Genomic DNA, 15,156 nt, shown 5'->3' on the forward strand with positions numbered 1-15,156 from the left:
TGTCTTGTATGTTGCCAGAGCTTCACTTGTTTATTCTTTGGCACAGTGCCTGCTGTCAGCCTGCAGTTCAGTTTTAAATGTAGCTCTTCGCTTTGTCCATGAGGACTGCTGCTGCAGAAACGAACAAGCAAAGCTCCAGCCACAAGGAGTGATCTCTTCCCACCCCCAGTTAAGAGATTCATGTTGAAATGTTTCGCTACCTTCCGTGTTTAGACATCGGAGGTGTCTAATGGGATATAATTATTTTCTGCAAACTGCCGTGGAGTTCTGAAAGAAATGCCAAAGCCCGTTTCCTAATTCCTGTCAAATTGTATATAAGACATGAATTGAAATGAGCAGCAAAAATCCATTGTAGAGTACAATGTAGTTTGGGACAGTCTACATTGTTCTGCTTATTATAATGTGTACATGATCCCTTTGGTTGAAATTCTAATGATCCTATTTTGTGTAGCCACTAACAGACTTAAAGAAAAACTTTTATTCTCAGCCAAATTCTGAATATCAATTTTATCATAGATTTGCCTTTCAGGTATTGCCTCCTATTCCCATTGTTAATGTCTGATTCAAGAGAATATTGCATCTCTTCGGCCCTTTTTCTTCCTCTCCTGGTATCACTTATAATTACGTCCTTATTTGGATATGTTTTGTCAAAGTTCTTGTACTAGACAACTTTATGCTGAGTAGATAAAAGGAATAAAATGGGTTGAAGAGTTTTTCTCACTTTCTACAATTGTGTTGCCTTGAAGCATGCCTTATCTGGCTTACCTGGAAGGTAAAAAAAAGAAAAAATACCACAGTGGATTTTGAAACAGTGAATATTTGACTGAGCATAAAAGTTAATCTTGGAAAACTTAGAGAATAGTTGCTATAGGGGAGAGATTTGTAACTTAAAGTAAGTCTGTGAGTTGTCTTGCTGTTAAGTAACAACATTAAAGTGTAGGGAGTACATCCATCAGAAAGTGTCAGTGGATGTAATATTAAGCCCTAATCTAAAGAAATTGCAGGAAACCCATGCACGTCCAAACTGCTTAACTTGTTTTTGTATTTGAGCTTACAAGCAGTCATTTGGGTTATGCATTTTTTACTGCTATTTCCCTCCCCCCCATACAGATTTGGCTGTACAGAATATTTTTTGTTTCCCTTTCTGATGTGATCATGATCAGACTGCAGGACTTTAGAATAGCAAAGGGTAACATGAGGAAAATGCATGGGAAAAACTCAGTAAATGGGTGACTTGTTAACCAACTTAATCTTAGAAGTTAAGTGTGAATGAGGTCAGCTGAAATGAGAATCCTGAAATTTGTTCTTAATTATACAGCATGCTCACATATTTCACTTCTCCAATTTTCAGTATTATGGCCTGCAGATCTTGGAAAACGTGATAAAAACAAGATGGAAGATTCTCCCGAGAAACCAATGTGAAGGTAGAGATCAGTTCCTGCGTTACTTCTAACTAAAGCTATTGAGATTTATTGACATAATATACTTCCTTGCAACATTAGTTGTTGTATTTCTTTTGACTGTGTATTGGTATCTTGGCTGTTTATTTGCCTACTTAATGGTAGACCAGGTGCTGAGATTATATCATAGTTCAATGCCAAACTTTTATATTGTTTTAATATGATTGTGATAGAATGTGTTAAAATGAATTCAGATATTAAACCTGGCTTCCAAACATGGCTTGTTTGCCTATTAGATTTCAAATTCATATATCCTAAATCTTAGAAGTAGCAACATCCTTTCCATTCCCTCATTAGGTAGTTGTTCCTTGAGCTGGTGATGTCATAAGCCAGCTCCATGCTCAAGAGCCACACTGAAAATAGCATAGCTAAAGAACCTTAATGATGAGTAGTTGGTTGGTTTCATTCCTTTTTTCTATTGCAGGCTTTCTCAACTAGGGTTTCATGAAACACTAGTTGAGTAGCCTTGAAAGGGTTTCCTGAATGTGTGGAAGTTAATTAATTAATTTATATATTTTAAATTTGTTAAACATTTATTAAGTGAGATGACTATATGGTGACATCAACCCACCCACCCCCTCCCAAAATGGCCAATGATGGGCTGGGAGGGGCCCCGGGTGGGCATGTACAACACAGCTATGCTTCCCAACCATTTTCTGCTCAATCGTAACACTTCTCGAAGCCTGAAGAATGTTTCTGAAGTTTCTCAATGATAAAAAGTAGCATTGTTTAAACACAGAAGCAGATATGTAGACAAGTACTTAGCTTTAACAAGTGAGTTTTCAATGGAAATACAGATTCTGTGCTTTGGAAAAACTGTAAAAACAAACCTTAATAAAATGGAACTTTTTGAGAACACTTCAGTGATATAAGCTGAAGGAAATTTCTGAGCCAGTGGAGTATATTTAGTAGGCCAGTGTGTCTCAGCACTCTCTGTCTTAAGGAAAATCAGAATATTGAATAACAACTAGTTTGGAATGGGAAAATACCTCCTATCAGGTATCCCAGCTGATATACTTGTGTGGGTAACAACTTCTATGATTTTTCAAGAGTCCCTCCCTCAGTAAGGAACATGGTTTGTAAAGAATTTGATAATGGCTATCTGTTTAACTGAAGCTAGGCTTGGAAAGAAGGGACTGGTAAAAGTACCAGCATCGAAATATGATGCTCTGCTTGATTGGTACAGGAATATGGTGTCACTTATGTCAACAGTTATATATGAACATTGAATTTCGGTTGATATACGAAAAGCAGAAGATACTCCATTTTACTGAAGAGGATTCAACCCTGTTGCAGCAAATTTGTGATTGAGGCTACTTTAGTATAGTTCTTTGTGTTCTTCTTGCTTTAAGAAAAAAATACACTATAAAGATGTTGCTGGACAAACAATAGTATTGTCAGCCTTGGTTTCTGTTGGCAAATGCAGAGGGAGGGGCCCTTTTCAGGCTGAGGAAGGATTCATCAGAGTCAATCCTGGCAGCAGCCGCCAGACAACTTGATTCCACACAACTTGAATAACTCACCCAAGCCTGGCTGCTCACTACTGTTACAGCCACCTTGCAGAGGTTGCTACAAAATAGTGGTTAGCATGTCAGACTTAAGATCTGAGAGACTATGGTTCACATCCCCAGTCTGCCATGGAAGTGTACCGGGGGTGACCTTAGACCAGGCAAAAACTCTTGATTTAATTGGAATTGTTAAGGTAAAATGAATAAGAATGATGTAAGCTGCTTTGGATCCTCAATGCGGAGAAAAGATAGGGTGTAAATGAAATGAATACAGCTGAAAAGACAAAAAGTAGGTTGAGTGGTAGGAGAGTGGGTGAGGAGGGACAGGTGAGAATATGGAGGCTGCTGGGAGAAGGAGGAAAATAAGTTTTATGGGAGGGATACAGGGGAAAGTGAGTCCCCCCTTCCCAACGCACACACAAGTGCTTTCAGGATCACCACTGTGTAATTGGGCCCTGGGAGAGGCTGCCAGGGAACCAAAAGTTAATGGGGGGGAGGGATAAAGGTCAGTCAGGTTGCAGTTAGAAGGAGAAATGAACGTAGGAAAAGGAGTGAGGCAGTTGGGGCTTTCAGGGATGGGAAACAGGAAATAGTATGGGAGGGAAAATGAAACATGACCCAACAGATCCTTGTGGGTCCCACTTGTCCAAAGCTGAGAGTTTGCATACTGAAAGCATGAACATTTAGTAGCAAAGACCTAAGCCTTTGTACTTGCAACAATCTCCTGAAGAAATGGCTAGTAGTCCCATGATACCCAGCTTGGTGTAGCAGTAATATCACCTACCTCACAGGGTTCCTGTTGTGGGGGGAGGAAAGAGAAGGCAGTTGTAAGCTGCTTTGAGACTCTTTCAGGTAGAGAAAAGTGGAAAATAAAAACCAACTCTTCTTTTATGGATAGGAATGGTGTCTTAAATCCGTGAACACAAATCTGCCTTGCAGTCTATGACTTAGAAATACTTTGAAATCAAGTAATGGCATTTCTACTAGACACTAGTATTTTAACAGCCAATGGCTACTTTCCCCTCAAATCACGTCTAATGAATTGACAAGACTTAGATGACGAAATAAACTCTGTCAGATCTTAAGTGGTCCAGATGGTTTTATATTACAAAAAGAATGCTAAGTTATTTCTAGAAAGCATTTTGCTCTTGGGCCTTGAAATCGACTGCATTTGAGCAGTCTTGTTGCGGTGTTTTTACATTTTTAGAATGGTGTGTAATGTAGGTGTCAGTTCAGTGGGATTATTTAATTGTTTCTTTCATAAGCAAAAACACAGATGCATTCTATTTTAAATGCATCTCTTGAGATCAAAACCAAATGAAAAGGTTTTTTGATACACCCAAATTCTGTTTGTGGGTATTGGCTTAAGTTGTATGAGACCTGTTTGCTTTAAAGCACATGTTTATCTTATTTATGCTTAGATTTATATAACTGCCTTTCCTGGTATAGCTGGCTCAAGGTGTTTTACAACACTTACATGACATAATGAATTAAACCATTAAAACAGTTAAAAATTCAAATAATCATTCAGTAGTGGTAACCAATGTCTAAATTCTTACCTTTTATTCCACTTCTCCCATTTCAGTGGGGGAGAGTTCTTGTAGGAGGGGGTCATTCTGACGATGTTCTACAGATCATTGTCCCCAACCAAATGCCTAGCAGAAGAGCTCCATTTTTCAGGCCCTTCAAAATTGACATGTTCCTGCAGGGTCCACAGCTGTTTTGGGAACTCATTCTACCACATGGAGACCAAGACTGAAAAGACCCTGGTTAAGGCAAAGCATACATCTCAGGTGCCAGGGATCCCTAGCCAGTAGTATTGGTGGGACGATGTGCTTGGGGGGGGGTATAGTCAGCTGGTCCTTCAGGTGCATAGGGCCCGGCCGCAAATGGCCTTGAAAGTCAAGACCAGAACCTTGAACCTGATCCAAAATTCAGACAGGAGCCAATGTGGTTGCCTGAGAACAGGCCTGATATGGACTCTCTATGTTCTTTCAGTGAGAACCCAAGTTTCTGCAGAACAGATGCAGCATCCAGATCAAGGGCATGCCCAAGTAGAGTGAGTTACAGTATTCTAGCCTGGCAGTAACTGTCCCATGGATCACTGTGGCTTGGTGCTCCTAGGTCAGGTAGGGTGCTAGTATTTTAATTTGGTGAGGATGGTAAAATACCACCTGTGCTACTCTTAAGGGCCTGAGCCTGCATAGACAAGGAGGTATCGAAGATCACACTCAAGTTCCTAGCAGATTATGCAGCTGTAAGCTGCACCTTGTCTATACGGTGCAGACATGCTTTCTTTCCTGCCCAGCCAGAGGACCTCCATCTTTGAGGGGTTGAGTTTCAGGTGACCCTGTTTGATCCATACTGTCATTGCTTCCAAGCATCTGGCGAATGTCCCAAGGCAAATTTGGTTGGCCATCCATCATGATGAACAGCTGGGTGTCATCCGCATATTGATGACATCTGAAAGCCAAACCCCCTGGACCAGAAGAGCATAAAAATGTTAAATAGTGTGGGGGACAGAACCATGCTCTGTGGAACTCCCCAACAGGAGTTGGAGTGACTGTTTATCCCTCACAGGAATCCATGACCCTAGAGGAAGGAGATATTTTATATGTTTACCACCTTCCCAGGAAGCTGGCTCAGGGCAGTGTAAATATCTTTAACCCCCCCCCCCTCCGGAGGAGCGGGAGGAATAAAGAGTAAGGGCAAGTGGGGAGGAATTAGGGCGGGCCCTGTCCGGGATAAAAACTCGGAAGGGCGAATCAGTTTCAAAGCCCATTTATAAATCCTTATAAATCTCCTGGCGAGGCTCTTTCCACGGCCGTGAGAAGGCTGCGAGTCTCGGCCGGGTGGGTGGGGCGTCTTCATTCCCCTTCCCTTTCTCCCCTTTCAAAGCCCATTTTTATAAGTGGGCTTTGAAACTAGTTTCATACATAAATCAGAAAAATTGGAAATTAAAACTAAATTTGAAAATAAATTGATCTACTATTTAAAATAGTATTCATGTCAACAGTCCTGGTTTTTAAACACCTGCCATCCACCCGGAACCAGACTATGGTCTAAGAGATCATTAATAGGGAGAGCCCAAAAGACGTTCTTCATTTCACTGGTTCCAATGAAAAGCCTGGTAGAAGAGCTCCATCTTGCAGTCATGCAGAATTGCACAAGCTCCAGCAGGATCCCGATCTTCTCTGGGAGCCCATTCTACGAGGTAGGTGCCAGGATGGAGCATTCCCTGGTCCTGCTTGAGGCCAGAAGTACTTCCTTAGGGCTGGGGATCACCAGCTGATCGGTGTTAGCAGAGTGTAGTGCCCTTCATATGGTATAAATAGAGAAGTAGTCTCTCAACTACATGGGGCCTAGACTGCATATAGCCACATGGGTACCATGGGTAAGTACCAATACCTTGAATTCAACTGGGAGTCATTACAGTTACTGGAGCACAAGTCGAATATATGCCCTTCCGGAAGTTCCTGTGAGAAGGTTTTTATACCCTGCTTTTCACTACCTGAAGGAACCTCAAAGCAGCTTACAATTGCCTTCCCTTCCTTTCCCCACACAGATGCTCTGTGAGGTAGTTGGGGCTAAGAGAGCTCTGACAGGACTGCTAGGTCAGAACAGCACTATCAGAGCTGTGATGAGTCCAAGGTTGTCCAGCTGGCTGCATGTGGAGGAGTGGGAAATTAGAAGCCGCTGCTGTGAGCCACTACACCAAGCTACTGCAGGACACTGGCTGCTGCATTTTGAACCTATTGTAGTTTCTGGAGCAAGAATAAGGGCAGGGCTCACACAGAGCGTGTTACAGAAGTCCAAGAGGATGGATAATTGTGACTGGATGTTCTGGGGCCAGGTAGAGCACTAGTAGTTTGGCTTGACAAAGGTGAAAAATCAGATTCGCTATTCTTGAGACCAGTGCTTATGTAGATAAGCAAGCATCAAAGATCACACCCAGATTTCCAGTTGAGGATGCAACCGGCAGCTGCACCCCATCCACACAGAACAGGCAAGCTTCCTCGCTTAGCCCCTTCTTACTCAGCCACAGGACCTCTATCTTTGAAGGGTTGAGTTTCAGGTGACTCTGCTTAAGTCACCCCATCACTGCTTCTGGCAAAGTAGTCTGGGGGTGAATTCGGGAAGCCATCTGTCAGGAGATAGATGTGGGTGTCATCCGCATATTGATGGCACCCAAACTCTTGGACCAGCTGGGCAAGAGGGCACATAAATATGTTGAACAATGTTGGGGAAAGAATTGCACTTTGTGGTACCTTACAGCGGAAGTAACATCTCCCCAATAGCTCGCCATTGTGACCCTGGAAAAGGGAGATCAGACACTGGAGATCTGTCCTCCATAGCCAGGATTTGGTGGGGTGGTGAGCTAAAAGCTCATGATCAGCTGTATCAAAAGCTGCTATGAGATTGAGTAACACACACAGAGCTGATCTGCCCCAATCACTTGTCACCAAAGGTCATCCATCAGACCGATCAACACTTAATTAGAAACCAGACTGGGATTGGTCCCTGTCTGTAGTTTCATCTAGGTATGCTAAAAGTTGGTCCACCACAACCCTTTCAAGTACCTTCCCCACAAATGCTAGATGCAAAATAGGGCAATAGTTGGCAGTAAAATAGGGCAGTAGCTGCTCATCCCACCCTTCAAGCGAGCCACACCCTGGACTTGATCTTTGGTGCAGGCATGGAAGTAGAGCTGATTGCTAGGAATCCCTTCTCATGGTCAGATCAATACACCCTGAAGGCCTGTCTCAGAGCCATCTTCTCCCTGTATAGGTGAAAGTGTATTTTGGCCTATCCATAGAGACTTATGGTTCCTGATAGTTTCCTCAATACCCTGTGGGATCCGATACCACCTGATGACTCATTAGATTGATTGGTCATCGACTGCACAGATGGATGTTGACTGCCATTGATGAGATTAGTCTCCAGAGTCCTCTCCGCCCCCACCTCAAGAGAGCACCTTGGTATACTAATGAGCTACATAAGAGGAAACGGGAGATGAAACGACTAGAAGGGTGTGGCGGCAAAGCAACATGAACATCCTAGAGGATGCTTATATGAGATGGTAGTGAAAGTTGCTAAACGCAAGTTCTATGCAGCTTCCATTGTGTCCACTAGCTTATGCCCAGCACAATTGTTTAGAGTAATTCATTCCCTTACTACCTTAGAAGATGGGTGCTCAAATAACAGTTAAGATCAGCTGTGAGGTATTCTCAAGCTATTATGTGGATTATAAAACAGCACTAGCCAAAAAGCCCATTGTACGCAAAAATGCAATGGGCTCTAGCAGCCCCCAGAAGTGAGAGTGGGTATGGGGGGGGGGGGACTACCTTTTTGGCTGGCGAGCGGCTGGAGTGCGGCTCTTTTGTTGGCGGCGTCTCCTGAGGGTCCTGGCGAAGCGAGGCGAAGGACGGCGGGAGAGCGGTCCTTCCCGGCCGGCGCGTCTGCTCGGAATCAGGAGACTTCTACGGGGGCCGCAGGGGATTAGTTATCCCCAACTCCCGAGAGCTGTGTTCAGCCACTGCAAGTGGGCGACCTCCGTGCCGGTAGTGGGCCGACGGGGCGACTGCCGGGGGTTCCCTCGGGCTAGCATTCAGGCTGCGGGGCAGGGAGCCCCCGGCAGCCGCGTTCCGCGCAACTACTGGGGGCTCCCCGGGGCGGCGCCCTGATGCGGCGAGAGGCGCTTCGTGGCTCGCAGTTGCTGGGGCTGGGAATCAGAGGGGTCGCGCCTGCCGATTGGTCCCTCCGATTGTCTGTCCTGAGGAAGGGTCCAATTCGGACCCTTCCTCATCACGGACACATCCCGCCTCAGAACGGCTTAACCATTTATTTAGTCCGTGGCACCACGGGCGGTTTAAAGATGTTAGAAAAGAAGCACAGTGCACATAACTTTTTCTTAAATGGCGCTTTTATAAAAGACAAGCAGAGGTCCTGCAAGAAATGTGATTCAGCTTTTATATGTCTGATACAGATGAACAAAAATTCATTTTGCATCTAAGTTTCAAGAACTTAAATATTTGGTGTTTTTTGTAATTATCAGTGCTATGGAAAGTTTTCCTCAGGTTATGGAAACCGTTATTTTCAGAAGCTTGCATTTTTACATTTATATCTAATCAGTCCTATTAAGGGAATTTATCCTTTTTAATGTTCAGAGGAAAGATATTTAAGAGTTGGCTCCCTTTAAAAAACAGTGAAAAGCTACTGAATAATATTAAGCTAAGCCATAACTTATGGCTGACGTTCTAATGCCTTTGGGGGGGGGGGGTGCTAGGTGGCAGTTTCCTACCTGAACTTTCATTATCGCTGTGTCAAGGAGTTCAGCAAAGATGCTTGCAGATAAGATGAATTTTTCTGATGAGTGATCACAAATATAAATTAAATTCTGGTAACGTTGTAACAATTCAGAATAAATGCTGAACCTTTGCCATCTAATGCTAATACTAATAATAACTGAACTAACGTGAATGGACACTACTAGCCATTGACAGATATATATAGATAATAAAAAGTATCTTAAGGATCAGATGTCCAGGCAATCTGTTATAGCCAGTTGAATTGAAATGGCGATAGAATCCAATAAGTATCTGTTGTGCTAGTTGACACTGCAAGCATGGCCACTTGGTGGAGGCAAAGCCTCTCTGTTGGGTAAGGAGTACATGTGCTACAGCTTAGCAGACACAACTTCATCAGTGAAACACTTAGAAGCGCCAGCCTCTTACAAAGGCGTGTCAGTGTGGGTTAGGCTATAGGCGGACTACAGTGAGCAGGGTTCAGAAAGTTTCCTTGGAGCTTTACTGCGCCTGAAATTGGAAAGCCCTTCCGGAAGTTCCTGTGAGAAGGTTTTTATACCCTGCTTTTCACTACCTGAAGGAGCCTCAAAGCAGCTTACAATTGCCTTCCCTTCCTTTCCCCACACAGATGCTCTGTGAGGTAGTTGGGGCTAAGAGAGCTCTGACAGGACTGCTAGGTCAGAACAGCACTATCAGAGCTGTGATGAGTCCAAGGTTGTCCAGCTGGCTGCATGTGGAGGAGTGGGAAATTAGAAGCCGCTGCTGTGAGCCACTACACCATGCTACTGCAGGACACTGGCAGAGTTTGCAGGATAACTTCAGCAATATAGTGACTACATGGGGACAGGGGTTTGGAATATGTATGCTGTTGCCATTAATTAGGACCTTTTAGTTGAGCATTTGCAGTAGAGACTGCAGTGAGAGTATTGGGTAGCAGAGGACAAGAACATGGTGGAGAATTGAGCCATCTTCAGTGTTGAGGTATGTTACTGCTGTTTTAGCTTAGACTCATTGCCAATACTGAAATAATATTGGAAGAAGGATTTAAGAGGTAGCAAAACTAGGTAAGGAATGAAGATTAAAAGGGTTGGATGGAAGAGTTATACAGAGTTATACAGTGGTGATAAGAGTTATACAGTGGTGGAAGCTAGTGGATCTGCCAGTATTGGTTTACCAGTATTGGTTTATTGGTTTATGTGAGCAGTGGGGTGGAAGATACATAAAACTTCTTGAGTTTTATGAAATTGGTCTAGGATTAGGATGGGGCCAGCATAAAAACAGTGGAAGACGGGAGTGAATGATGCTGATTAGAAGCTTTATGATAATGGATAGCTCTGTAGAACACCCAAAGGTGGACGTATCTTGTCCTGGGACACTTGGCCCTGGATAGCTGCCTCTTATAGTGTAGAGTTTGGGACCTTAGGTATAGTAAACCAAACCTTTTCGGTTTCCTATTTTATGTCAGGCCAAAGGAGGTCAAGGGCAGTAAGCGGGGGGGGGGGGGGTTCCTTCTGCACCTAGCATTTGCTACAAAGCAATAAGTCTATGTGAGAAGCTGTCCTTTCTGCCTTGGCAATGTTAATAACATTGGTTAATAACACTTGGTTTCTGAAGCCTCTCAAACATCTCATGTGTTTAAAAGAAGCACTGTTAAAGCAAGCTTGGAATATTTCCTTTTCTATATCCTCAGTACTTTTGTCACATTACCTAGGAAACTTCTGCCAAAAACTTGTGCTCTGTTACAGGCCTACCATAGCATCTTCTGACATCTTGTTTTGCTAGTCCATATATGCGGTTAAAACCCTGTTGTTTGAATACTGTCCATGTTTTTAGTGAAAATTTCTTCTGTGTGTTGATACAATCACATCTAGTGTTGTGAAAAATCAGAGTTTGAGAATCAAGGTCCATAAAAGTTGTGATTTTCTTTATCAAGTGGCTTTTAAACGAACTTTTGATGATGTTCCTTTGATTTAAATAACGTGAAGAGACATGTGTGGCATACCTATCACAATGTAGCTAGGAGCAACTTTATTGTATGCGCTATTGTACGTTTTTGGATTAGAGGGCAGCAGAAAAAGAACCAAGTCTTAATTTTAAGCAGTATTCTTTTCAGAATTGAAAACCTTTAGAAGCAATGGTTAAATAACTTTGAATTTAAGTATTAAGTTTCTGATCTCATTAGTTTGCAGATTTTGCCAAGTGTTTACAAACACTTCTGAGAACAGATATTGTTATGTCAGAAGGTACAACTTTAAGGTTTTAATGTGAATATAATATTTTCTCCTTAAGCTACATTTGCTCCTTAACATTTTCACCTAGATGGGTACAGTATAACTATAAAATTGAATATTTATCATGTTTAAAACGTGGTGTATTATGATTTGAGTGCACTTGTGATTTCTCAAACTACAGTAGTCTGTCAATAGAAGTTAGTTACATATACCAAGTTGTTGTTGTTGTTATTATATTTATAGCCACTCCCAGCCAAGCCGGTTTATGGTGGGTTACACATTTGAAACCCCACAATAAAACGCTAATAAAATAATTTATCTCACCCTGGCAACGAAAATAGCATACATTATATGTACATATTATATTTAGTTCAAGACATGCATTTGTTCCTCTACATATATTCTAAGACCTGAGTAAGATCATAGTGCTAGAGTGCAATCTTAAACTCATCTTCTGATTCTTAACCAACATGTAGATCCCTGTTTTCAGAGAAGATCTAAAATCTGAATTGGTGTGTGTTTGTGTGTGTGTGTGTGTGTTTGTCCATAGGTCCTGATTCCCTGTTCTCCTTTAAGAAGCTGCAGCAGAAGCTGGTCATTTGAATGTTTGCTTATTGGCACTTGTAACATCTGGAAAACTGGAAGAGGGAGGGGAGTGTAGGCTGGATATACTTCTCTCCAGTCAGACATGGGTATACAAATTTTATTAAGATCACACCAAGATGGGCACCTACCCTAAATCCTTCATCTAAAGAAGGGGTAATTTCTCTTCTATCACTTGTTATTGCAAGAAGGGAGGATAAAAATAAAACCATTGCTGGCAGAATACACCAGCAATTGAAGCTGGCATCTCCAGTGGAAAAGCATCTGAGATAAGCAGATTCAAGACCATGGAGAGCTGCTGCCATCTGGAGTGATTAATACTGAGGTAGATGGGCTAATAGTCTGACTTGGTCTGAGGCAGCTTCATATATTTACCCTCCCTTACTCTTAAGTTTTCCATAGATTTGTCATCAATGCTTTCTTGAAGAATGTGGCAGGAGAGGAAGAATGGCATATTACCAACCTACAATTCTCAAGGCAGTTTCAGGGAAGTCGTACTAATTTAATTGGCACCAGTATAGAAAAGGTTAGCAATGTGTGCTTCGTATAACAGCAAAAATAGGTGAATTCAGATTAATTCTGAATTCAGACTTTGCTTACGGCTTGGATGATAGTATTAAAACAAGAGCTAAAGCAAGTGCCTATCTCTGTTTGCATGAAAGAACAGTGGTGTCTGCAGTGTTTGGTCTGCATAGTAGAACCTAATATCCCATCATGCAAATTAGCATAAGCAAAGCTACTTGCTGGGCAAGGGGGTTGAATGCGTGACTTTTAACCCCTTATCCTGACAAGTAAACAAGGGCCTAGATTTGTGCATGATGGGATACTTGGTTTTATTATGAAGGAGAGCCAGCATGGTGTAGTGATAAAGAACAATGGGCTGAACTCTAGATAACTGAGTTTGGTTCCTAACTCCTCCACATGAAGCCTGCCGGGTGACCTTGGGCCACTCACAGTTCTCTCAGAACTCTCTCAGCCTCATATTCTTCACAAAGTACATTATTGTGGGGAGAGGAAGGGAAGGCAATAGTATGATGGGAAGAGCAAAGCAGAGTATAAAAACCAAGTCTTCTAAAAGCTGCAAGTTAAAAATTATTTAAACTGTAGTACAAGTACAGTCTAGTATAAAAAGTGAAGAGACTTCATATCTGAGAGACTGGCAGGAGCAACCTTGTTGTGGGAGCTGTGAGTGAATATCGTGTAGATCCTGAGCGTACTGAACATGGAAGAATGCAGAATGCAGGAGAGCCAGTTTGGTGTAGTGGTTAGGAGTGCGGACTTCTAATCTGGCATGCTAGGTTCGATTCTACACTCCTCCACATGCAACCAGCTGGGTGACCTTGGGCTCGCCACGGCACTGATAAAATTGTTCTGACCGAGCAGTGATATCAGGGCTCTCTCAGCCTCACCCACCCCACAGGGTGCTTGTTGTAGGGAGAGGAATGGGAAGGCGACTGTAAGCCGCTTTGAGCCTCCTTCGGGTAGGGAAAAGCGGCATATAAGAACCAACTCTTCTTCTTCTTCAGAATACAGAGTAGAAATAAAAGTGGGTTAAATATGATGAAATGTTTGGGTTCATAGAGAGTGATAAAGGAAACATTTAATGGAGGAAGAAAGTGATGGTGAATTTAGTCTGAAGGGAAGTAGTACGTGGGTGGAGAGTGCTATTTGTTAAGTATATGTTATGTTTTATGGGGTTTTATACGGTCTTTTATTGATATTGTGATCCACCATAAGCCTTTGGGAATGGAGGAATATAAATCCCATGATAGGTAGGAAAGAAGACAGTCTCGTGTGGTGTAGAGGGCCCAAAGAAGGAAAACCTAAGAGTTTAATGGTAGAGTTTAAAAAGGCACGAGTGTACATTAAGAGAGGTGGATAATACAAGCATCGTTCAGTCTCTTCACTGACCGTGTTTATGCCTACACTTGACGTTCAGTAATCTGAGACAATCAGTATTTTGTTTGAGAGACATCTTGAGCAACAACTGCCCCCTCCTTCCCTGCAGTAATGACGTTTTCATAGTTGTAAACCAGAAGTTTAATGACAAGGCAAAACATGCCTTGTGTGTGCTTTTAACTGATTAAAGTTTTTTAGTTTTTGTAAAACTGGGGTTTTATGAGGTTTTAATGCTGTATTTTAATGGTTCTTATGTGTAAACCACCCCAAGACGACTTGTCGTGAGGGGCGGTATAAAAGTTTGAACATAAATAAACTTTGTGGATATTGACATGTTATTTGGTTGTGGATATTGACATGTTATTTGGTTTTAATGTATTTTAGGGGGTTTATACTGTTGTAACCCGCCACGAGCCGCAAGGGAGTGGCGGGAAATAAATTCAATAATAATAATAATAATAATAATAATAATAATAATAATTTCCTCAGCAATGCATATTAGTAGGTAATAAACAAGATTTACCATTATCTGTGAGGTAATGTGTATTATATTTATACTAGAAATTAAGCCCACTGTAACCCAAATACAGCGGGCGCTAGTGGATGGGGAGGAAGAATGTAGGGAAGGAAGGTAGAAGAGGAAAGGAGGAATGGGAGGGAGATAGGAGGGGAAGGAGTGCTTGGATGGATAGAAGGGAGGAAAAAAGGAAGTGGGAGAGGAAGTAAAGCAGGAAGACAGGAAGCAAGTGAGAGGGAGAGACAGGATGGAGATGTAGAAAGAGAGGAAGTGAAGAAGTCTGAAGGAAGGAAGGCATGCAGGTAGGTGGAATGGGATGGCAGAGGGGTGTGCGTGAAGGGTCTGGTGTTGGGGGGGAGATGGGCGTGTGTGCGTGTATGTGTGTTGAAACTGCAGCGGAGAGCAGGGGATCGAGGGGGAGGGGGCAAGGAAAGAGCATGGTGTGTGTGTGCGTGTGTGTGTAGAAGCTGAGGGGGAGGGGGCGAGGGAAGAGCGTGGTATGTGTGTGTGCGTGTGTGTAGAAGCTGCAGCGGAGATCAAGGGGGAGAGGAAAGATTGCGGTGTGTGAGTGTGCGTGCATGTAGAAGCTGCAGCGGGCGGTGGAGGCGAGGGAAGAGTATGGTGAGTGTGTTG

The 15,156-nt window shown here is 42.7% G+C and overlaps 1 protein-coding gene across 4 annotated transcripts in view; it reads left to right on the forward strand.

The window, feature by feature from the left end:
* Window positions 1-15,156, forward strand: part of XPO1 (exportin 1) — a 52,789-nt gene that overhangs the window by 11,775 nt on the left and 25,858 nt on the right. For all 4 annotated transcript variants that reach the window (XM_077332797.1, XM_077332807.1, XM_077332787.1 and 1 more), the window contains one exon: window positions 1,352-1,424. In XM_077332797.1, the coding sequence (XP_077188912.1) occupies window positions 1,352-1,424 (73 nt within the window). The remainder of the gene's footprint in view (window positions 1-1,351; window positions 1,425-15,156) is intronic.

The sequence above is a fragment of the Paroedura picta genome, chromosome 1 (assembly GCF_049243985.1).
Source record: "Paroedura picta isolate Pp20150507F chromosome 1, Ppicta_v3.0, whole genome shotgun sequence".
Taxonomy (NCBI): domain Eukaryota; kingdom Metazoa; phylum Chordata; class Lepidosauria; order Squamata; family Gekkonidae; genus Paroedura; species Paroedura picta.